We start from the raw sequence: 23,664 nt of genomic DNA on the forward strand, positions 1-23,664 counted from the left end.
CACCATACCCGGCTGCTGCTGAGCTTCCTGCCGCAGTGGCGTTTAATGGGACGGCAGTGGTAGAAAGTGTTTGTCTCAACAGCCCCTGAAGGCTACGCGTTATAATAGTGCAGCGAAAGCTACAAACTCTTGGGTTCAGCATGAGACGGTTTGACAAGGAAGGAAGAAAAGAAGGATGTTGTGAGTTGAAGCTGTAAGAGCACGAACTGCACAGCTGTTAGGTAGATCTACTGTTGAATTTTAATGTTGATTTTTGTCATGTGTAACACGGTCTAACATTGAAATGATGACTCCATGATTTATTTGTGGCGATGAATAAGTCTGCTGGTAATACAGTAACCCTTTTAGTTCACATGATACACTTTTAAATCCAAAGACCATGTGGCAGGTGTTGTCAAGGGCATTGAGAGCCGTGGCTGCATCATTTGGTTTTTATTATGAGAATCAATTCCTCAGCCTGTCACATCCAAATGTCAGGACTCCGGGTTTAATATCTGGATTTAACAAAATGCTTATTTCGGTGATTTGGCAATGCAAAATCAGACCATCATCTGTTAGGAAGAAGCAATAAAAAGGAATGCCTTTAATTTCACTCTCTGCTGGAATAATTAGGCCATTTATATTCCCCATTTCATGATTTAAGAGAGAAGCAAGGGGAAAAGTCGATATTGGAACTATACAGGCAGCAGCATTTCAGCCATCAGCTTGTCCAAGTCACTTTGCTGCTATGATTTATGTATGGCCTTGCTACACGGCTTCACTGGGCAGCACCACTATAATATATCCAGCTCCCTGCTATTAATCCGTCCCCTGATAACCTCAACATGCAAGGAAACTCCATCTTAAATCAAGCACTGTCACCTGGCCCCACTACTGTGGTGTATGAACATTCCATCATCCCCTCCCCACAAAATACTTCTGCTGGGAGATCCTGAATTTGAGAGGCAAACTGACTCATTGACTCGATCTTATAAATGTAATGTCTGTCCTCCTGGCTCTACCTTCTATCCCTCATCCCCCTCTTGTTTACAAGGGTGGCAGTGAGGATCACACATACAAAGCAGACTGGAAATCATTTCTTATAGGCTTGTGCAAAGCATTGCATTTAACAGGGGAAAAACAAGTGAATCATTACCACTGATTTGGCCTGTTGATGAGACTGTTAAGCAACAATCCATACTCAAGTCCAGGAACATTTTTCTTACTCTGACTCTCTCAATTTGAATATTTTGATCATGTTTGAAAACTAAGGTTTCCAACATTTACACAGATTCAGAACCTATGTCTCGCCCTAAATCAGCAATGGACCCTTGTATTTCTTTGAACAGTGACACCTTTTGTTAAAAAAAAAAAGAACTATACTGGTAATGCCCCAGGTAAAGCCTTTGAAAAGGGCAAAATATGAGCAATCTCTATCTAAAAGTCACATGTCTGTTTTGTCTACCACTCAAGACCTTTTCTGTCCCACTTGAGCACAAGAGTCACACATCCATATTAACACATTTGTACATTACCATATTTCACATATTTGACCTTCCCAAAGCTCAGCAGGGAACTCTATCACTCCAGCCTTGCCCTGTGGTTCTCCAGCGCCCCTTTCCCCATTCCCACCTCCGATGTGTCTTTCTTGGTAAGTTCTTGCCCAATGGCGTGTGAGCGGTAATTTGTCATGTCCCTCTAAGCGTAACCAAGACGAGATGGCAGGGGCCCTGGGGGCACCAGCCACTGCGCTATACCTGAACCACCAACGCTTGCGCTTACATAATGGCAGGTTCTGAGAAAGTGCAGGGAGATGGAAGAAAGCCGTATACAGCCGGGAAATACGAGAGAGAAAAGCTCACAGAGATCCGGCAACCAAAGGGAGAAGAGCTGCATTAATCATGACAATACCTTGAGAAAACAACCTCCATTACATCAGCGGAGGAAGACAGCCTCTAGGAGAGGAGAAGGCAGTAGTCAATGCCACAGAATACAGTGGACTGATATCAGGGGCTTAAGAAGGAAGGGCTTTGGCTTCCTGTGCAGGCAGTCCAGCATACTTCCCAAGAAATCGCCCATGGCATGCACACACGAAATTCAAAACTGCAGTTCCTGGCTTTGACAAGATCGGCTCCTTGGAGAGACTCTTTCGTCATAGAAAAGCTTGAACTTTGCCCAAAAATGTGATATTTACTGTACCAGTAAATGAGGACAGCATGGGAAAAATACTTAAGATGAGTTATTTAAAAACTCATAAATGCCATTCCCCATTGTTCATTTGGGAGTCATGTCTTAATAGAGTAAGCTCTTTAATCACGCAGATGCCGGTAATTTCCCAGCATGTCACAAACGGTTTGCCTGAGACAGGTTAACACATTTTATGTTTAGTGAAACTGGACCCAGGCCCTGCTACACAACAAGATTGCATTGACAGCGACATCACAGCTATCACTCGACACCTTGCATCTGAACTGTGAACAAAACGCCTTTGCGAGACGATGAGCACGAAAACCAATTACGCAAGGGAGGACATAAAAGGGGAAAATGCAAATTGGATGATAAAAGCCCCTCATGTGGGCAAAAGAGAGCGTGGCCGGCCCTGCTACGCTGCAGAAAGTCTAGAGAGCTGTGCTGTGAGGTGATAAAATAAAGGGGACCACGTTTATAATAGCCTGCAATATCTTCACACATCACAGCGTCACACATCACAGCGCCACACATCTGCACTCACCGGGTGTATGTTAACTGCTTTTTGCTCTTCTCTCCTTCCATCTTTTTCTCTCCTTTCATCCATTCCCGCTATAATCTATTTATTTATTTATCTTGCTCCCCACACAACAACACCAGCATCAGCACTTAAGATCTCATCGGTTACAAGGAGACAGGTCACACACGTCATGCTTTAGTGTGGCTGCAGAAAACTGGAAAAATTTCTCATCTCGCTACAGTGGTATCCCACAAGGAGTTGTGAGAATGTAGCGCTGAAGGTCGACACCAGCATCACACTGGAGGTAATGTGGTGTGCACCATCCTCGCACGCTGGCCAGATCTCATTTTAAGAAAAGGGTCTCTTAGGGGTAGTTTGCGGGAAAAACAATGGGGGCTGGAGAAAGCACTGGGTCGAATTAAACAAACAGATCAATAGCTAAACAAATCAATTGCTACCAACCTATCTGCACCTAATGACTGCACATCACTGTGGCCAATACCCGGTCCTTATATTGTAGTTGTGAGAGAGGCAAAACAATTTCCCACAGCTGGAGGTTTTTGTTGATGTGCCCATGCAGCAAAAATAATAGCAACGCACATCTGCGTTTACAAGGATATCAGGTCTATTAGTCCTGCCTGATTTTTTTTCCCGCCCCTCTCTCATTTTGTCCTCTTTGTCATTCATGAATCAAGGCCGCCCTAGCCACTCCCTCCTCTGTTGTACGTCCGCTACAGAGACGAGAGGAAAGACAGGCAAAGACAGGGGAGCAGCTGTGAGTTTTCGCCGCCTGCTGACTGACGCCTGATGAAGATGACGCTCCAGGGAGGGTCAGTTTTGGCATGGTGGGGTACAACTTGCTCCTCTGGCCTTTGGACTAGCACTGAAACAAACAAAGCCTCGTAAAATATAAAAGGCTGACTAGCACATCTGGTCATAATGATAGCAGCTATGTCTTCTGTCTTAATTAGATTACCCATCCCGGTTGTGTAGTGAGGCTACAATTGGAAATCTTATCTAGATTTGCATCACAACCAGTTCTTATCTTTTCACAACAGCAGTATTGCATTATGATTATTGAGAAGCACAATGCAGGAATGGGGTGGATAAATATTGTTAGTTAGTTTAAATGACAGAGCAGGAATAGTCTTCCCAGCCCAGACTAATGTCCAAAGAGACAAATGTCACTCTCTCCTGCCAAGCTTATGGAGCAACAAATGGTATTCTGGAAATTTTCTAGCAGTCACATTATGTTTAGGGAAAAAGTGTAGCCATTTTTCATGAAATTAAAGTCTATCCTTGTGGACATTTTTGCCAATAATTACTACAACGTATTCACAAAAAATATTTCACCAGACAGAAAATATTCCCCAGTTACCAAAAAGTTATGGAACTTTGCACTGCATACTTTTAATGCAACTTTTTAATTGCTTATATACAATTACCAGCCGGAATAGTTGTCTACAACAGGGTAAACAACAATTAAATTAAACTGAAAAATTTTGCCAGCATATTCTGAAGTGCTATACAGGACACCTGAAGATAAAACACACCAACTCCATTTTTCATTTTTGCTTCTCTCTCTCTGTGTGCTCACAGTTTTTTTAACAGCTGAATTCCCAATAAAACTGTTCTTATTCACTTTTTGTTGTATAAATATTCAAGTATAAAATGGTGATGAAGACGCAGCCCAGTAAGACCACCAGTCACTTCCAAGCTTTGCAGCTAAAATCATGATTTTATAACATCATCTGACAAAATCTTCAAGCCGCGAGTTGAAACAACGGCTGTGCTGTGGAATTGGCATTTTTAAAATTTAATTTAAAGGTAAAGAAATTGATTTAGCTCGTCCATGCTTGTAGAATATCCACCCTGTTCATGTTGAATTTTGTTTAATACACTCACATTATTTCCGTTACGTTTGAGTTACCAGTATAATTCAACAGTTTTGTTCTTTGAACTGTAGGTCTAAATCTTTGCTTATATTTCATACTGTGCTGGATAATGCAACAATATAGGGTTAACTGGGGTAACGACTTTGTTATAATAGAACAAAAATGTCTTATATTGAAAAGGGATATCTTCTCCCACAACTCTTGTAAGATGTCCCCTGCAGAGGCAAGAAGCCCCAGGGGGGAATTTTACCTCACAAGTCATTTTGATCAATACAAATGTGATAATTGTGTAGAAGATTAACTTCATTTTCCATTTTAAATCTTGCACTGACATTAACTACAAGCATAAATATTTGATAAAACATACAAAAATCATTTTTGATCTTTTTATTTTTTTAAATTCTAGCTGCTTTTATGTCAGCTAGACAGATCATGATGCATTTTTCACTTCTAGTTAGATGTTATGTTACTGATGGTGTACATAATTTATCACAAATCTAGGCTAGAATTTTGAAAATCATTGATGTCGATGACAGACTTCTCTCAGAAGTTCTACTCATGCACTTTGGCACATTATAAAACTATTACGTAATATTTACTACTTTGTTGTTCAAACTAATGGGTAAGCCTTCATTATATTCCAATGTTAAAAGTAAAAAATTAAGTTTCATACCTATATTCTTGTTTAAAACAAACCAAAAAAACAAACCAAAAAATAATTTAACCCCCCCCCCCCCCCCAAAGAACTGGATTTTATACTGTCAAAATGTTACATCAACATACCTCATAACCAGAAGCCCCGTACCATAATTCCCTTCCTGATCACTAGACACGATTTTCATTTTAAGTCTTTTTGGATAATAGCGCCCTTAGCAATCTTTAAATAGCACTGAAACCATTTGACTGGCTGGAGATAAAGGTATAAATAAAGTTAAAGTCAAGTTATGAGTTCTGTCTAGCAGATATTATGCTAGCTGTGTTACGCTACATTAGCTTTCAGTAGCTAACTAGCTTGAATTCCTTGCTAGTGTATGGTACACATCCCTGGTGATTTAAGATTATTTTTATGTCAGCAATTTAAATGTCAATGATAACAAGACGACATGGTCATCAATATCCCCCGCCACATGTGATGGATGCACGGAAGCACAGACGGACGGACGGAGGCCAAACCTATATTCCCCTTTTCCACTTCGTGGAGGCGGGGGATAATAAACCTATAGAAAAGCTATAACTACTGACAATCTGACTTTATCTTAAGCTAATAATGCTCTACTATATTAGCTAGCATTAGCTTGCTGGCTTGAATTTTTGCTAGTGTCAGTTTAGCTTCATTGGTGATTTAAGGTTATTTTGCTGTCATAAAATTACATATCAACGATAATAAAGTTATGGTAAGTTGTGATGTCTAACTTGACTTTGTGCTAAGCTAATAATGTTAAGCTGTATTAGCTTGCACTAGCTTAGTAGCTTGAATTTTTTTGATAGAGTAAGCCAAGCATCCTTTTGTTTAGACTAGCTTTCTGTCAGGAATTTAAATATGAGTGACAACAATGAGTGATGTTATTTTCCTTATATAAATGCTGTTGTTGTAAACTTACATTTGTTCATTAATTTAAAATGGATGAGTAAATTTAATCAAAAATCATTTTTATGGCTAAGTGCTACCATTTTTGTTGCAGCTAAAGTCTCGCGATAACATTAAAACTGATTTTTGTTGTTTTAAAATTACTATGATGCATTTGTATCGCTCAAAAATTACTTGCAAGGTAAGATTCCACCTTTACATTTTGTTTTCTAATTACAAAGTTGTAGTCTGGCTTCTAAATGTGTACCTTAAGCGTGAATTTTGCATGCGTATTATATTGCCATTCAAATAAATGTTAAGATAAATGATGGTCATGATAAAGCAGTAAATGTCTGTTTCAGTAACAGTATGGTACAGTAACCGTCGGGAGCTGCACTGTGAGGATTCGCCGTTTTTTTGAAGTTGTGAGGCAGAAACACACACATACACACATAAACACACACACACACACACACACACACACACACACACACACACACACACACACACACACACACACACACACACACACACACACACACACAGAGAGAGAGAGAGAGAGAGAGAGAGAGAGAGAGAGAGAGAGAGAGAGAGAGAGAGAGACCGGCGAGGAGAAGGAGAGAGAGAGGGAGAGTCGAGCCAGAGAGGGGGAGGCAGGCTACGGTTATTTCTCTCAGGCTCCGGCCGAGCCTGTGTGGTCTCTCTACACTGTTGCTAAGGAAATGGATGTGCTGAATGGATCCGCGGTCCGGGCTCAGTCGTCCTCCTCGCCCCCTCAGCAGCCTGCCGTCTCTCACCGTGTGACTGTGTGTGTTTACAGGAATCACTGCGAACAACGTCAGCGGCAGCTCTGCACCAGCCGGGGTAAGGGATTATTTCAACATCGCTTTTTTTACCCTCATCGGATCGCAAAACAACCGCAAACAATTAGACTGAGCTGTGCGTGCTGTTTAGATGACAGAGATCACGATGCGCCGGCTACAAGACTTACCAAATGATGATAAAAAGGATCCGTACGTTCACAAAGTTTAATTCTAGCTGCTGATTTAATTGTAACAGATATTTTACCTTCAAATAACGATGTGTAAGTGTTTAAAAGCGGCTCAGGTTATGAGATAAACAGCAGTGAAATCAAAGTGGCAGAATATACAGTATATTAGTGGGGTGAGGGCACTGCAGCTTTAAGTCCACATTGCTATTGAGCATTGCAAATACCACAAACTCATTTCTGCCTCTCCAATAACAGCTCTATGGGGCTCCATAAAGGCAAAGGAGAAGGCAGCATGTAGGAAATGCACACATGCACAACAACCCTTGGTGTTTTGCTTACCTGTAGTCAGCCAGAGCAGCTCTCACTGCTCATGCCTCACGCTGTCCTTTGTTCCCAGCCAGGAAAAAAAGTCTGTGCTTGTGTGAGGTGAATAAGATGAGAAAAGAAGAGGGGAGTGCAAGGAGACCCACTCAGTACAATTTCTCCTTTTCGTCTCTCTCCTCCAGTCCAGTGGCGCCGCGGCTGAGGAGCTGAGGAGCCAAGGAACTGGGGGTTTGACTGGCAGCTGGTACGACACCGAGGGAGGGGAGAGAGGCGGCTGGGCAGCGGGGTCGACGAGTCTGGCTGGCACTGGGTGAATGCTGCCTGGAGAGGACAACGGCTGAGGCGGCAGCAGCAGCATCAACTTGAAAAGGAGCATGGCATCCACGGGCATGCAGATATTTGGATTTGTGTTGGCGCTGTTGGGCATTATGGGTGCCATGGTGGCCACTCTGCTGCCCAACTGGAAGGTCAGTGCAGATGTGGGCTCCAACATCATCACAGCAATCTCCCAGATGCAGGGATTGTGGATGGACTGCACATGGTACAGCACAGGCATGTTCAGCTGCACACTGAAGTATTCAGTGCTTTCATTACCTGCGTACTTGCAGACTGCTCGCACCACCATGGTGCTGTGCTGCGTACTGGCTGCCATGGGCCTCTGCCTTGCATCCCTGGGACTAAAGTGCACACGCTGGGGAGGTGGACGGCGCTCTAAGCGGCATGCTGCGATTGCTAGTGGTGGCTGCTTTGTCGCTGCAGGCTTTCTGTGTCTGGTGCCTGCTTCTTGGTTTACCAACGAGGTCATCACCAACTTCCTGGACTCCAGTGTGCCCGAGAGCAATAAGTTTGAGCCTGGGGGTGCAGTGTACGTTGCCTTTGTTTCAGCAGGTTTCCTCTTTGTAGGAGGGTCCATCTTCTGTATGTCCTGCTCGGGGAAGAGGCATGGACCCCAGGACCTGGTCCTGCTCCCTCCCCCAGATAAATTGCTGCTCCAGCAGCAGCAGCAACAGCTGCTTCAGCAGCAGCAGGAGCTCCAGCACCAGTACTGCTCTCTCTCCCCATTAGACAATAAGACTGGCTATAGCCTGCAGGACTATGTGTAATAAAACAGCTCTGTGTACGCTACGGCTAAAGGAAGACGAGCCTGAGGGGAACCATCACAGCTTATCCTACACACTAGGCTCTACTCCAGATGGAGGTGGAGAAAATGAGAGAGGAGGGCAACAACTTTGAATTCATTTTCCCTTTTCCTCTATCTTGCTCTTCTCCTTTTTTTCTGTTTTGCAAGCACAAGCAGTGGAGGTATTCCCTAAGCAGCGCCTTGGAACAAACGGTGTGAATGTGTAAGGAGAGCCAGGATAAGGTGCTGCAGAATTGAAGGAAGCCGCTAACCAAATGCAGACATCCTTCATCAGTAAATCACAGAAAGAGTTCCCCAGGGAATGGATTAAGCAAATAAGGAAGCCTACCGTGTAGATTTTTTTTCCTCACCAAAGGTTTGAATTGAAAGAGAAAAGCAATCATTTAGCTGCTATTTACAATCGTTCGGTACACTCCCATTTGACAAAATAGGCAATATAATGCCCAAGAGCAGTAGGTGAAAATGTTTTCATAGCAAGCCACTGTAGTTTTTCGTATACTTATCCACTAGAATGCTACGTGGAATTGATTGAAATAAATGGTCATATTTTTGTTAGCTACTAGAATGATGTTGATATTTTGCCTCTAAAGCATGCTGTGTGGAGCCTGTCTGTGTATTAATACAGCGGAATGCCTGGTAGAAGACTGAGACATAGCCACACAATGCCTGTGCCTGAAAAGCTGTAGAAACATTACCCTGCTGTAACTGTTCAAAGAGGACTGTCAGGAGGAGGAGATGTGGGCTGCTGGGCTGGATTTAAGAAAGAAAATGCAGACAAACAGATGCCTGCGTCTCTCTCAGCAGGTGGAAATATGAGAGAGATGGAGAGAAATTGGCAGGAAGAGATTCATTGCTTCAGTAGAGTGGACTATCTGGTACGCTGTTTTCATGTTTTCATCCCAACAAACACACAAAAAAAAACACCTTCCAGTAAGTAGCAGCTACTCATCACAATCCATTCCAAACATGCACACCCACCCACTTACACATGCTGCTGTGTGTCTCCATGTAGACAGTAAACACTCAGACACGCCGGCTTTTTGCATGTGCTTTTCTCTCCTGTCATCCGCCTCCGCACTGCCATGGAAACGGATTTCAGCATTCAGATGTCTTTATTGTCTCGTGGTATGTGCATGTCAGTCAGCGAAGTTGTTTGAGGGGAGGGGGGCATCTTTTTCTCTCACACTACTTTCACTAATCCCCTTTATTAGCCCATGACACGAAGCAGCACGCCTGGTCTGAGGTTTTGGAGAATGCTCTTCTATGTTTATGCCATGCAAGCAGACTCATAGGGATGAATAGATGTTTACCGGTGCAGTGGCGGGGAGGCAAAAACAGTAGAAAAGGAGAAGCTTCTTGAGTCATGGTCGACTGGATAGCTGTGTGTCAGGCAGCTAGAAAAGGTTTGACTCATTCTCCATATGTGACTTGTTTTCCAAGTGCGTCAGCAGTGCGCATATGCTACCAGTCCGCACCTGCAGAAGGTCTCAGTGTCTTAAATTGCATCCACTTGACTGTGTCACCATTCCTTTTTTTACCTACCCGTCACTCTCTTCTTTTTTTACTCAATCCCCCCTGTCCTCTTTGTGTCACATGTCAAATGGATGTGGTTCCTGACCGGAGAACGCTGATGCATGTTGAAAGCATGTCTTGCCGACACACGCCAGGCGCACATTAACAAAACTCCCTCCTACTCATGTGTCAGGAGCGTAGCTATGCTTTCACGGCTGTTTTGCAGAGTGTATTACCCCTTCTTTTCTGACTTAAGGATATGGGAGGAGTATTGTTTTTGTGCTTGAGACAGGCCTTGGCAGTGATCTATAGAACCGCACATTCTCTCCTTCTCTCTCATAAACATGCAGCTTCCTGGGGGAGAGCAGATGGCTAAGCCCAGCTCGCCACCTGCAGGCTGCTGCCGGCACACCACGGACATCTCTGTGGGTGCCGCTGGTGGCCCTGGCAGCCCTGCAGGCCCAGGTTTCCACCCCACCCAGACTGAGCCATCTTGCCCAGCTCAGAGTTTAGCCGACAGCACTGGCCTCCTGACAAAAACTCACTGCCCAGGCATCATAACCAATGCAATAAACAAAGTAAAGAATGTGCCATGTCATCTACTAATACTGACACGTTATGTGTTTTGAGAATGTGCCAAATCGTCTCACGATGACAGGTTTTAATAATATCTGGAGTTCTTTGTGTTTATTTTTTTATTGCGTTGTTTGTACATGAATTATACATTAGCAAATGTTTTATGGATTTGTGATTTGTTCTGCCAGACTAAGTCTCAAGTCAACTAGATACTTGTGTACAGTCCAGTGCAGCTTTCGAGGGTTATTTTAAATCCTCTTTATTCCTCATTTCCCAAAGCACAGCAAGACTTCACTGCGTCTGAGAGTTTCATAAGGAAGGCATGAGTGTGGTATTTTGTAAATGAAAAAATGTCTTTGTTTCTGGAATTGGTCTATTGTAAGTCTGTGACAACTGTACACAAGGGTCTAGGCTTTTAGGGGTTTGTTTTTACTGAGGTATCAGGATTCCTTCAGATTGTTTCAATATAAGATACAATACCATGTTCATACCATATCTTCTTTATAAGAAGACTACTCAGTGCACCTTTACTCGTGTTACTTTATTTGACAGCAGTTTGGTTCATATGGCTGAGCATTCCAAGCTCTCTGGACCAGTACAAATACATACTACAACTGTCACTCTGGAGAAAAGGGGAACGATTTCTGTCTGAGAGGATTCAGCAGGGAATTAGGAGCTAGTGATTTCTCTTTTTTGTGGCTGTGCAGCTTGATCATCAGCACGCAATTTCATTAGCTTATAAATGGCCAGAGTGCAAAGTGACTAGGTCCTAAAAGTCTAAAGAGTAACTACTCTTCTGCATATTACTGTACCAAGACGTTGATTTATCATTTTGATAACTGCAGCTTATTTTTGTGGATGCTTTAGCACTTCTTACTTTGCCAGAGCATATTTGTGATGAACAGTTCACAAGTTCTGATACAGTTGTCTCAATGTGCTTGTGCAAGTAGTTCTATTTTTTACCAATAAAACTATTTTGTGAAAGCAGCGTGCCCGCTCTATGTGGTATGCTTCTATGTGTGGCTGATAAGGATGGAGATAACTGTCATCTTCTTGCCAGATCTACAGATTGCCAAATGGTACAGGCTGTTCTGAGTGCAGGCAGGCAGGCAGGCAGGCTGCTCATACGCAGCACCCACGGACACAGCAGATAAGACCGACTAAAGCAGACATCCATAAAACATTACTATGTGTAAATGGATTTTGAAAAAAAGGGATTTGTCTAATACCGTTCCCAAGCACTCCCACTTATTCCTTAGTGTGATGATAGTATAATGAAACAATAACAAGACCCCCAGGAGTGTCAGGGAATGGGAGTTATCTGAGTTGGCTGGTTTATCAGACATGTGGTAATGAGTTTACTGACAACATGTAAACCGGCTGCTGCTGATATGTAGTAAGCCTGGCTTAAAAAAGAGTCACCATTTAGAAATAATTAATGATGGCCATGAAATAACATAATAAAAGATAACACCTGCATTAAGATGGTGCATTTTACAGACATTCACATCGTGGTCTGACTAAACTGCTGCAATTTATTACTTAATACTAGACCAATGGATTAGCATATACAGAATAACACTAGATCTGTTAGCTGTGAACATGCTGGTTTATAAGTGTCAAGAAACTGCAGAGCAGGAATGACAATGATGTCTATGGTAATTTAGAATAAACTCTTCTTGGCTAGACCTGCTTTATTCTGTAGAATGTGGTGGAATGAGTGTTTTCCAGCTGGATGAGAAGCAGTTCACACCCTGGACTAACGCAAGGAGACAGACTGCCATGCACGCTCACACACAGCTAATTTAGACTCACCAATTAACCTCCACACACGTCTTTGGACTGTGGGAGGAAACAATAGCACCTGGAGAAAAGCCACGCAGCCACAGGAAGAACATGCAAACTCCACACAAAAATACCCCCCGATCAGCAGGTTTGAACCCAGAATAACTAACCACCCTCATGCCGAAGCTGCTCCATTAAACAATCTGTCCTCCAACAAAGAGCGCTGACCAGTAGAGGTGAAATGATTAGCTCATTAATGGATTAGCTGATTGGCAGCAAGGGGCTCGACTAATTATCAGCCTGGCCGGTTATCAGATCCCATAGTCAACGTTTTTCACTATCGTTTTTTTTTTTTTTGACTGATTCCAGATGAATTCGCTTAAAAAATGCACTTTTGTCTCTGATGCCCTTTCCATCTGTAGTCGTCACTCTGTAATCTCAGTGACATACTGCCTACAGCACTTTACATGTCACTCGTAATAACCCATCAACTCTGAAGTATGACTGTTGGAAATTACTCTTTTATCTAAATGGATGAAAAACATAATTGACCACATGCGCATCACCCATGTTTTGCGTTGGAGTTTTTTCTAAATTTTGACACAGACATTTTAATTTAAACTGAAAATGTATATCTTTTCCAGATATCTCTTAACAGTTCCTTAATTACTAGTAATCGATTAACCATTCAACAGTAGCACCACCTATTTCTGTAATTGTTTTATTAAGCAAATATGCCAAATATCCACTTTTCCTAGCTAATACTTGCAATTTTTTTGCTTTTATTTGCCTTGTTGTTTTTCTTTATTTTTTGTCTTGGTAATAAATCGAATATTTTTCAGTTTGGGTGAAACAAAAGCAAACTTTCTACGGATCAAAAGACTATTCAGGTAAATAAAATACTGATAAATTGATACTAAAACAAAGACATTTGTCTTTCAGCAGTAAAATGTTCTGCACTGTATATTTCACGATTAGTCACAATTCTTTATTAATTAAATGTATGTGATCAATATTTAAATAATGTACATTTATGTAAAAGCCCCTGCAGGCTGGAATAATTACATTTTTTTAAGCGCTCACCTAAACTAAACACATTAACATGACACGCTAAGAATATCAACAGCCAAAGCAAATGTTGAAATAAACATCTTATCCTGGTGATATTTTTTATCATACTGTGTTCTGCTGTGCCAGAATAAGATTATTCGCTTCCAAATTTTCCTGAAATACACAATAGGAAAAGGCAACATGTTTAAAGCAAGGCATAAAAACTTAAACCACAATTCCTGCTCTGAATTATCAAAGTGTGCAAAACTTGCTGCATGAAAATGTCTTTCGCCTAAAGCAGAGCTCGTTTCAAATCAGAATGCTGCACAGTATGTTCTCCGGCTTCAATATCTGTGTCATATAGCCTATACACTTCAGACGGAGCGCTTATTAAATTAGCTGGAATCTGGGCTCTCATTACAGCTGATTGGAGCCTCGTCGACATGGAGTGAGTGAGAATACGCTTTCCTGAAACAAACATGGATTATTCAAGGCTCCCTCTCTTTCTCCCACTCCTCTTGGTTATGCAACAAGAGTGCAGATCAAATAACTATTCCTCTCGTGGGGAAACGCTAATAAGATCTGTTCCTCTGTGTATTTAACCTACATTTTCCATCAAAGGCTCGCACCCTGAGTTGCCGTACGACAGATCTGGAATCTTTAGATGAGGGGAGGTGAGCGCTTGTCAGTTCCAGGCAGGGGTTAATCATGCGTCAGCCTTTTCTTTGAACTTCTCTGCCACATCAAATTTGCACTTAATTTACTGACCTTCCTGCCCAACAAAAACCTCTCCAAAGATGACCAAAAAAAGAGGGGAAATGTAGAAGACAGCGAGGCGATGACGGCACACAAGGGAGTTAATGCACTCCACCAGTCATGCTGGCTAGACACACAGAGGGAGACAGATATGAGAGCATGTTAAGGAAGTGTCACACCATCGCTCAACAAAACTCCATTAGCCATCACCACATTGCTCAAAACACAGCGAGTGTCCCAATTGCTCCAGTATGTCACCATGCTTAATGCGCGGCTCTTTGTTTCGGACGGCTGTTATGCTCATAGAGGTTCATGCTGGAGATATAAAGCGGTCATCAACGAGGAGAGAGAATGACCTTCCTTTGTTGGAGCTGCTCTCCTCTGGTCCCAGCGCCCATGTGAAGCTGGGGAATAATAGCAACGACCTTGGCTGCGCCGTAAACTGCTGAGAAAGGCAGTAAAATCTACGGAGATGACAAAAGAGAGCGCTTGTAGGAAAACAATACACTCTGACAGTTCAAAGGAGGCCCTTTAATATTTCAGCTTCGAGCAGGAGGTGGGACGTGTGGCGGGGAGGATCTGGTAAAGCTGAAGGTGAGGGAGGCTAAACGCTCAGAAGGGTGTGGATACATCACTCATTCGGCAATCTATAATTCTTTTGATTACAAGTATTGTATTACAGAAGACTGGGATAGATGAATGAGCGCACAGAAACACAATAACAAGCTAAGACAGAGATGTCCCCAGAAACTGTCAGTTAAACTAGCTAATAACCAACAATTAATTAAACATACTGTTTTACTTGGACCTGTAAAAACCTGATTAAAGCACCCACATACACCCTCAATCCCTCTAAAAAGCCTGGAATTAAGTCGTGAAATCAAACGGTGTGAAGTTTAAATTGGAGCGCTCAAATAACCCTTCAACCTAATGGCTTATAGATTGATGCCTTCTATTGTTGGGAGGCTTTTTTTTGTTTTTTTAACCAGCCTCATTCGTTATAAGTACATTGTTACACCACTTTACCCATTTTTCGTCAAACTTTCTTTTCTTGGAATATTGCCAGAATTTTGGAATTGCTCCTCAAAATACCTGCATAACCCGCCTGCCACCCTCTGCATGTTCACTAACTAAACAGAGCTGAATTTGCTAAACTCTGAGCGCTGACTCTGAGCGAACCCGGCACAGTTCCTTGTTAGGAGGAGCAATAGATCTCTGGAGATGTTCATAAGCCAACTCTGCCAACCTCGGCATTTTGCTTAAGAAGAGAGGAGGAGGAGAGTATTTTTAGCTTTTCTTTACCTTGCCTGTGTGATGTATTGAGACCAAGACTTCGGGCGTTCTCCGCCGTGGCACGAGTCATTGAAATAACTTTCCCCGATACTCTTGATACCACGTTTGACCCCGTTTATGGGATAGGAATAGGCCCGAGATAAATTGTGTTGGTGTAGAATGTGTGGCGGAGGTGAGAAAGCAGCACAGCCCCTCGGAGTAGATTCTCACTCTTACTGTTGAGGCGAGAGCTGGGCCAGATCAGGTCACAGAAAAGTTATCCATCATCGTGCCTGCCGCCACCATAGACTGAGGTGGGTCACATTCAACACTCGTCCGCCTTCACACAGTATAACTATTTTGATACACGAAACACCATCTGGAACTCTAGCTGGAGAGAAAACCAAAAAGACATAAAAAATTGTCCTGCTAAAAATACAACTTTAGATCTGCAGGGTTTCTGCTGCGTAAGTCTCCCAAACAACTGCCAGCTATAATCGATGTTCAATGCAGCATCAACAAATTTAATTTAGGCTCTGCTCATCTGGCCTGTGCTGTTGGTAGACGACTGCGTACAAGGCGAACATCTGTAGGGCTCTCCTCTTGTGAGGCTCAGTTAGTCGGTGGGTGAGGGCTGATGCAGCCATTACTCAGAGCGGGCTGACGACCGGCCCAGACAACCATCTGTTGGAGGTACGCCTCACTCTCCTTTCAGATCGATCTCTGTCATGAATCTGTCTTGTGGCGCTCTGTATTGGTGTGGAGGAGGCTCTGCTGTTGCAGCCTTTGTTTCCATACATACAGCTAGGGTTGCGAGATAATGGAGAAAATTTAAAAAAAAAACACAATTATTTTGATCAGTATTGAGATCACGATTATTTATTGCGATTATTCATTGATTTTAGGGTCGATATATATTTTTATTGCGCTTTTAAATGTAAGCAAACAGAGCACTACATTCGTGATAATGTTCTAATCTTGACATTAAAATAAGATTTTAAATAAGATTATTCTTCACCAGAATCTCCTACACGCAAAATCTAAATAAAATTGCACCTGAACGTGTCACTTACTAAACATCTGCTTGTCAACAGACACCATAATTACTCCGCCAAGGAATGCACCGGAGTAATGTGACAGTTGGCGTACATTTGTCTGTCCGTTTTGATTGATTAGATTTTGACAGGGATACAGTTTATAGTCTGGATCCACAGATTTGTTAAAAATTTCTGTATCATTGTGAGATAGCGTCATGGCGCCACTGTAACTATGACAACAAGTGAATGCCAAGTCTGCTCCCTGTTGACGATCACATGACTGCGATTCTACTACAAATCCTTCGCTTTGGACTTATCGAGACTTATCCATCAGAAATCATACAACGACTGACCAGTCTTGGTGGAGTACTGCGCTCTCCGAGTGCTTTTCCTGTTTACTAATGTTCCCTAAATGATGTTCCCTAAATGCCTCACAAGCAGGCTAAGGTAGTTGCTGTGCACCTCTAGGCTCCACTGAGTTACTACAGCATACGGAACTTAGATGTGGTGCGCAACTAAAAATGATTTTGAGAACGGGTGAAATAAGGCGTTCTAATGTAAGATTTACCCAAGTTGAACCCAAGTAGTTTCATCTACATGAGCAGAGCTTTCTATTAGTATTGAGTCAATCATGTTCATTTAACTGTGGGAAACCAAATCATGATTCAGATTTAATTAACTGTGCCGCCCTACTTACAAAACATCCAAATACATTAAAAACTGAAGCCCCATCTTTTCCTGTGTTCATTCTTTCATTTCATTGTAGACTTAGCCCCACACTAATTTTTCTATCCAGTTTTTATGATTTTTTGCTATCCTTACCCACCTTTTTATTACCCCATTTTCCCTTATTCCCATTTCCTTTAGGTCATTTTTCACTATTTCTCTCATCTCTATCTAGTATTTCATCTCCTATTACCCCCTCTTCTCAGTGCCTCAATTTCTTCCTCACCTTTTTTTAAATGAATACCACAGTTGTTAGCACAATGGAGCCCTCAAAGAGCTCTTCAGAGGAGACTGCGGGTTGCATGCGATGAAGCATCTGTTGCGCGACTTATAGACCTGCCTGTGATGGACGGAAGTTGATTTTAATCACATTCTGCCTCAATGCAGAGCAGACAGGAGGCAGGGAAGATAGATGAGAAAGTCAACACACACTCTTCACTCTTCCCAAATCAGCGCTTTTCCATGAGAAGAGGCTGCGAAGCTGAATCTGGACGTTCATACTGAAGATGCAAATGCTTGATGGCAGCGCGCGCTCAAAAGCTCCTTGACCCCTGACCAGGATATATATTTGAAATGTGTATGGTGACTAAATCAATAGCAGAAAAACAGCGCTTCTTCTCATTTTAGATCTTTCAGATATTTGTATGACTGCAGATGACAGGAGCAATTTAAAGACGTCTCAGTCTGTCCGTCTATGTGAGAATTAACAGGAGCAGAGTGACTAATAAGGACAAGGAGGCAGGTGTGATCTGCAACAGGACAGACCTAGGGCAGTATGAGCCTGGGGGAAAACAATCAAAGCAGCCAATCGCCGCTCTCAGAAACCCTCAAGGACAATCTCAGTCACTCAATGTGACACAAGAGAGGAGCAGAGCAGTCCGGGGGCGAGAGGGATAAGACTGACAAATTAAACAGCAAGGATAAGAGCCTATCTGCCCGCATCACGTCAATATGGGCTCCAGCAGCTGCTGATGTAAAATGGATTGAACATTTCCCTTCTCATTATCCCATTAGCTCACATTGGCCAGCTCCGACAGGTTCAAATCAACCAGCCAATCAACCTGCACTTCCCCTTCCTCCCCAGCTTTGAACTGATGCTATTTTCTCATCACAGTGATTTGGAAAGGTTCAGTAATTTTCCTGCTTTTTCAGTGGCTCACGGTGACTTGCTGTTTGTTTGATAACACCTTCAGATGTTTCCTAGGCACCTGCTGCTGTGCATTTTATTCACTGCCCAAAGGTTTCCATTGGTGGCTGCAGTTGGAGAACATCTGAAACTACAGGCCAGCCAAGTGCTGTCTTTTTGGGAAAAAAATGCTCATAAATGAATGAAAAGAGTTGATCAATACATGATTAAGGATAGGGATAATTCATTTACACACAAAAACAGAGAGCCTCAGGTTCAGACGTGACAATGACATTCCACGGACAGATGAAAAGAAAGCCCAGTTGTGCTTCAGTTTAAACAAATCCCTCTTCATTAACACAATTAGTGATCCCAGCGCTTCAGTGGGAACAAGATAAAACCTACAATTAGGCAACTGAGCTGATTTACTGGCTACAGGTAGAAAGCACAGTCTCTCTCTCACACACACACACTCTTAAAAGCCACACAAATTGCAGCAACCTAGAGACAGAAACAGAGAGTAAGAGAGGAATATAGAGGAAAAGACCTTTGATATTTGGCAGCGTTACAGCCCCATTATAATTAACTTCTGCCGACAAAGGGGGATATTTAGCCATCATCATTTTTATAAGTTGCCTCTGCTTTTTAACCAGAGCACGACAGTAACAACACCCGGGACAGTATCCATTAGACCTCATGCATATAAATATTATGACAAAATTGTTATTGCGATATTTTTATATGTTTTAGTACAATATATAAGTTACTTTTATAGATGAACCTTTAGTTGAGCTAGAAATCTACATTCCTGTGTCACAACCTCAATCAGTCCCCCTCCTAGCAGTCTTTGATGCCGTCCCATAAATCATGAAGGGCATTTTTATTGTTCATGCAATTCTGCGTAATTACTCTGGTGTGCACCAGTAAACAAAGCAGAGCCATAGAGCTTTTTATGAATTATACTGCATGACATACCAGTAAAACGGGCCTTGCACAACGCAGACGCTATGATGGCATTAATATACTCTGTGCTCTCTGATCTTTATAGGACACCAGCAGCAGGAGGCCTGCTCATCAAACAGCCATCATCTCTCCTAATGATATCAGTTCGACCAAGTGCCCATTAAAACATTTAGTGGGGATAGATGGCCTGTGTGGGCATGTGGGAGGCGCATATTCATCTGCAGTGCGTGCACGCATGTGTGGCGGTGAGCACTTTATGTTCACATTTATATACACCAAAAGCACGTCAACATTTCCAGCATGGACAAGCATGCTAAAACCGGTTAAGCTCTACTTTGACATACACACAAAAATAGGATGCTCTAGAGAAAACAAATGCACAGAAAGGCAGCTGAGTGTGATGAAATAATCATTGGAAGACATTTCTTCTAAGAGAATGAACAATCAGCACTGGTCCCATTTACTCTGCTGCGTTTTATTCCACACAGGAAATTAAATATTCACCAACAGTGGATCTCCTAAAGAGCCACGACATCTTCATGGGACCAGCAGTCCAGCTCTGACATCCACCTAACACCTATCCTTTAATTCAAGAAAGGAAAAACATGTTTTCATTTGTTCAAACATGTAGGAGAACTTCTGAGTCTTTCAGAAGACTTCAAGATACATCTCAGTAGAGCTGTCTATTAGCCTGTTAACTGATATTTCAAATTTCACAGGCATGCTTTTTTCTGTGCACCCTAGTCCAACAATAAATCCTCAAACCAAAGATGAAAAACGTTGCATTCTCATGTTACATAAGAGCGAACGTCTTTCTTTCGCCACCAATACACACACATAGGCTGAAAGACGCAGACAGAGAAATTGGGCCTAAAAAAGAACAAGGCCCTCATTACAAGGCGCAGTGTGATCGTGCCACATCTCAAATACCCACCAGGCATCATTACAACCTAGAAAGGGTCCAGAGACAGAAGAGAGACAACACTGATTCAACACAGTCTTAATGAAGCCTTAAAGCAAGAAGAGTGAGGGAGGGATGAGTGATGGAGACGTGATGAGGGAATGTGACGGGAGCATGGGACCAGACGAAGAGCAAGAGATGTAAGAAGTCCCACTGTTACTTCAAAGTAAAAATCTGCAATCTGCCACAAAACTTTAGTCTGAAATTTAATTAAACTTTCTTAACATGTCACTAAATATAAATGTGAGATAGTTAAAATTTTATTGCAGCATACCATTGAGAATGTACCTTCAGAATATACCTTTATCCAATGAACTGTGACTGTGAGCACAAACCTTAGTGGTATTACTGAGCTGAACACATACAGACAGATCTAAAACAGTTCATCACAACTTGAACTGGAGCCTAGTCAGATTACCTGGACTAGGAGCAAAATAGAAAGCTTCTGTTTTTGCCAAACACCCACTCGACACATTTCAACCCCTGTACCAAAATAGCTTTGTTTAAAACTCCAGCACACTCCTGGATTGAAACACTGTAAGTCAAACATTGGTAAGTCCTACCTTTGGTTTGGGAATGAAGGCCCGTCCAGGGATGGTGAAGCAGTTGTGGACAGTGCAGAGATACTGAGCCATGATGGAAAGACGACTCCTCTGTTTGGCGCCTGTGCTGGCTGTCAATCTCTGGATGGAGAGGAGAGCAACTAAAAATTAGTGGTGCAAGCTCAACAGGCTCAGTTTAATCGCTGAGGCCATAAAATGTTGCTTTTAGTGGTAACCAAAAATATGTGGTACACCGTTGAGCACACACATGAGCATTTAGATGCAATCAAGCAAATGATTTTATGTGTCATAAACAGAACAAAACGAAGCTAACATCAACAAATGCTGCTCTGGCCTAAATCGTAAAATTAAAAACACCCCAGATTTATTTACTTTAGTTGCAAAATCTGATTAATTATGTATCAAGAAGTTAATATTTAATCATATTACTAAAATTGACATTTATTACACAATATTTTTTTTACACAGTGCTCATTACATAACAGTTTTAACTTCATTTAAGCAGCTTTTTTTCCTTTCTTTTTTTGGGGAAGGGGCCAACAGACAAGACAGCAACAGTGCTCACCCACCTCGGCCACCTCTTTCTGAAAAGTGAGCGTGAGTTGGGTGCGTCCAAAGGTGAAGGGCCCTGTTCTGTCGGCTATGTTTTTCAGCCACTTGATGATGAGCGGGGTAGCGACGTTAAATGGCAGATTCCCTATGATGTGAAGGTTTGGTGGGTCTGCGAAGCCACACACACATTCACACACATTTTAGTCAGATGTATTTACTTCGCTGTGACTGCTGGAAGCTTATGGACCTTCATCCTCTCACCTTCTTCCCACTTCTTTGAGATATTTGCTGGGAATCCTCGATCCATCCTGTAATTGAGTATGTCACCGTGGACAATCCTCACCCGGCCTGGTGCCGCCTCAGACAACAGCTGCGGAGATGGCATTTAATTTCATTAAAAATTTAAAACGCATTCTCAGAAGCTACAGTCATCAGTCACTGAGGATGCAGCGCCTGACACCAGATTAAGTGGGTTCATGCACCTGCAAGCTGAAGGTGTTTGAGCTGCTTCTGCTCAACGGCCTAATGACCTTGATAATATTTCACATTAGCTACTCAGTTAGGTATGTGGCTGGTCGATTTACCTTAAGCCCAGGGATGAAGCGCGTATCTTTCTCCACAACAAGCAGATCCGCTGCCCCAGCACTGAGGATGGAGCGGGTGAGGCCGCCCGGACCAGGACCCACCTCACACACATGAGCACCCTTCAAATTACCTGCCTGACGCACTATTTTATCTGAGAACACAAAGACCACAGCATCGGTAATAATTCAGCATAAAAATGTTGTATATACACTCTGTAATCAACATATCAGTCCAACTCATGCGACATATAAATTACAATGTACTCTCCAATGAAAAGTCTTCATTAGAGTCTAAATTGAGATTAATAGTGTGTGATGTTGCAATAGCTGTATGCCTCTGTGTGATGAGGATGAGATGCATTAATCTAACAGTCACCTTGTCCAAGGACAACAGAGCAGATCAGACCTGCACTGCATCACTGAAAATTATATTAAGGCTCCAGCTCTCAAAGGGCTGCGAACAATTGAGGTGGTCCATTCACATTAGCTGGAGATCTACTTAACTTCAGCCACACAAAGAAGCCTGTCGGTTTCGATGCCTTGAAACAAGGCCAACGTGGAGCTGTGCAATCAAGCGCGCAGACAAAACACAACACTGTGCCCTGGTTGAAGACTCAAAAGCAAATATCAGGAGCTAGCAGGTAAATTTCAGATGGAGCAAAAAGAAGAACGCGGTATGATGAAGACAAACCTGTAAGCTTCAGGTCCAGCAGAAAGTTCTGGGACAATTGTTTCTCAGCTCGCAGGTTGTACAGCTTTATCAGTTCACCTACAGTCGGCAACGGAGGCAGGCGGACAGCTGCCAGTTTCCTTGAGCCAGCCATAGTTCAGGTGAACACTGAACAACAAACACACACTCAAAAGATTAAAAAACTGACAAAAACATAAATGTAGCATGTGATATTTGATCAAACTCTATTCATTCATTCTAACATGGGTAAATAAATTGCTGGTCCAAAAAACAGCATATCTACTGATTGGACGTAATGAAACAGCCAAGTAGGCACTACAATGGAAATGACAGAGGACAGATGCAGAGTGAGGTCACAGAGCAGAAATCACACGTCAGTAACACGTCACACATCTGCGACACACAGAGCTAATGAGGTTAGCGATGGTGCTAGTAGAATGTTGTCCTGCTCTTACTAAAAGACAATTTGTGTGCCAGGTTTACATCAATGCAGACCATCATGTGACAAATTATCTATTGTACCATGCTGTCTGAAACAACAAAATGTGGATACCAAAATGTGTCTGGCTACAACCCTAACTGACATACCAGCATCAAGCATACAACAGTAAGTAAATGAGTAAAAGTAAGTAAAATCCATTCATATAGCACCTTTCACAAATGCGAAATATAGATACAAAAGTGCTTTACAATAATAATAACACAAGGATAAAACAAAAAAATATAAGGTAAGAAATTGTTAAGACAAGGGAGCAACAGCTAAAGTACAGTGCATCAAAAACAATACATAAAATGAAAAAAAAAACTAAGTGGCTGTAGGCCAATCAAAGGCCTGTCTGAATAAAAGCTTCACAGGAGTTGACCGATCTCAGCTGTAGAGGAAGAGCATTCCACAGTTTTGGTGCA

The 23,664-nt window shown here is 42.3% G+C and overlaps 2 protein-coding genes across 4 annotated transcripts in view; one reads left to right on the forward strand and one right to left on the reverse strand.

Annotated features, from left to right (window-relative positions):
* tfb1m (transcription factor B1, mitochondrial) overlaps positions 1–23,664 on the reverse strand; it is a 30,508-nt gene that overhangs the window by 5,313 nt on the left and 1,531 nt on the right. For both annotated transcript variants that reach the window (XM_022204135.2, XM_051946022.1), the window contains exons 2-6: positions 22,759–22,905; positions 22,068–22,219; positions 21,745–21,853; positions 21,501–21,652; positions 20,932–21,051 (exon numbers count right to left, since the gene is read on the reverse strand). In XM_022204135.2, coding sequence (XP_022059827.1) covers positions 20,932–21,051; positions 21,501–21,652; positions 21,745–21,853; positions 22,068–22,219; positions 22,759–22,891 — 666 coding nt within the window. In that variant the 5' untranslated portion in view covers positions 22,892–22,905. The remainder of the gene's footprint in view (positions 1–20,931; positions 21,052–21,500; positions 21,653–21,744; positions 21,854–22,067; positions 22,220–22,758; positions 22,906–23,664) is intronic.
* LOC110957903 (claudin-20) lies at positions 5,110–11,680 on the forward strand. 2 transcript variants are annotated; one of them, XM_022204137.2, is made up of 2 exons: positions 5,110–7,012; positions 7,537–11,680. In XM_022204137.2, exon 2 carries the CDS (start codon positions 7,838–7,840, stop codon positions 8,564–8,566), a length of 729 nt encoding a protein of 242 aa, XP_022059829.1. In that variant the 5' UTR covers positions 5,110–7,012; positions 7,537–7,837; the 3' UTR covers positions 8,567–11,680. The 2 variants fall into 2 exon arrangements, with proteins under 2 accessions (XP_022059829.1, XP_022059828.1); XM_022204136.2 differs by having other exon boundaries at positions 7,646–11,680.

The sequence above is a fragment of the Acanthochromis polyacanthus genome, chromosome 1 (assembly GCF_021347895.1).
Source record: "Acanthochromis polyacanthus isolate Apoly-LR-REF ecotype Palm Island chromosome 1, KAUST_Apoly_ChrSc, whole genome shotgun sequence".
Classification (NCBI taxonomy): Eukaryota; Metazoa; Chordata; class Actinopteri; family Pomacentridae; genus Acanthochromis; species Acanthochromis polyacanthus.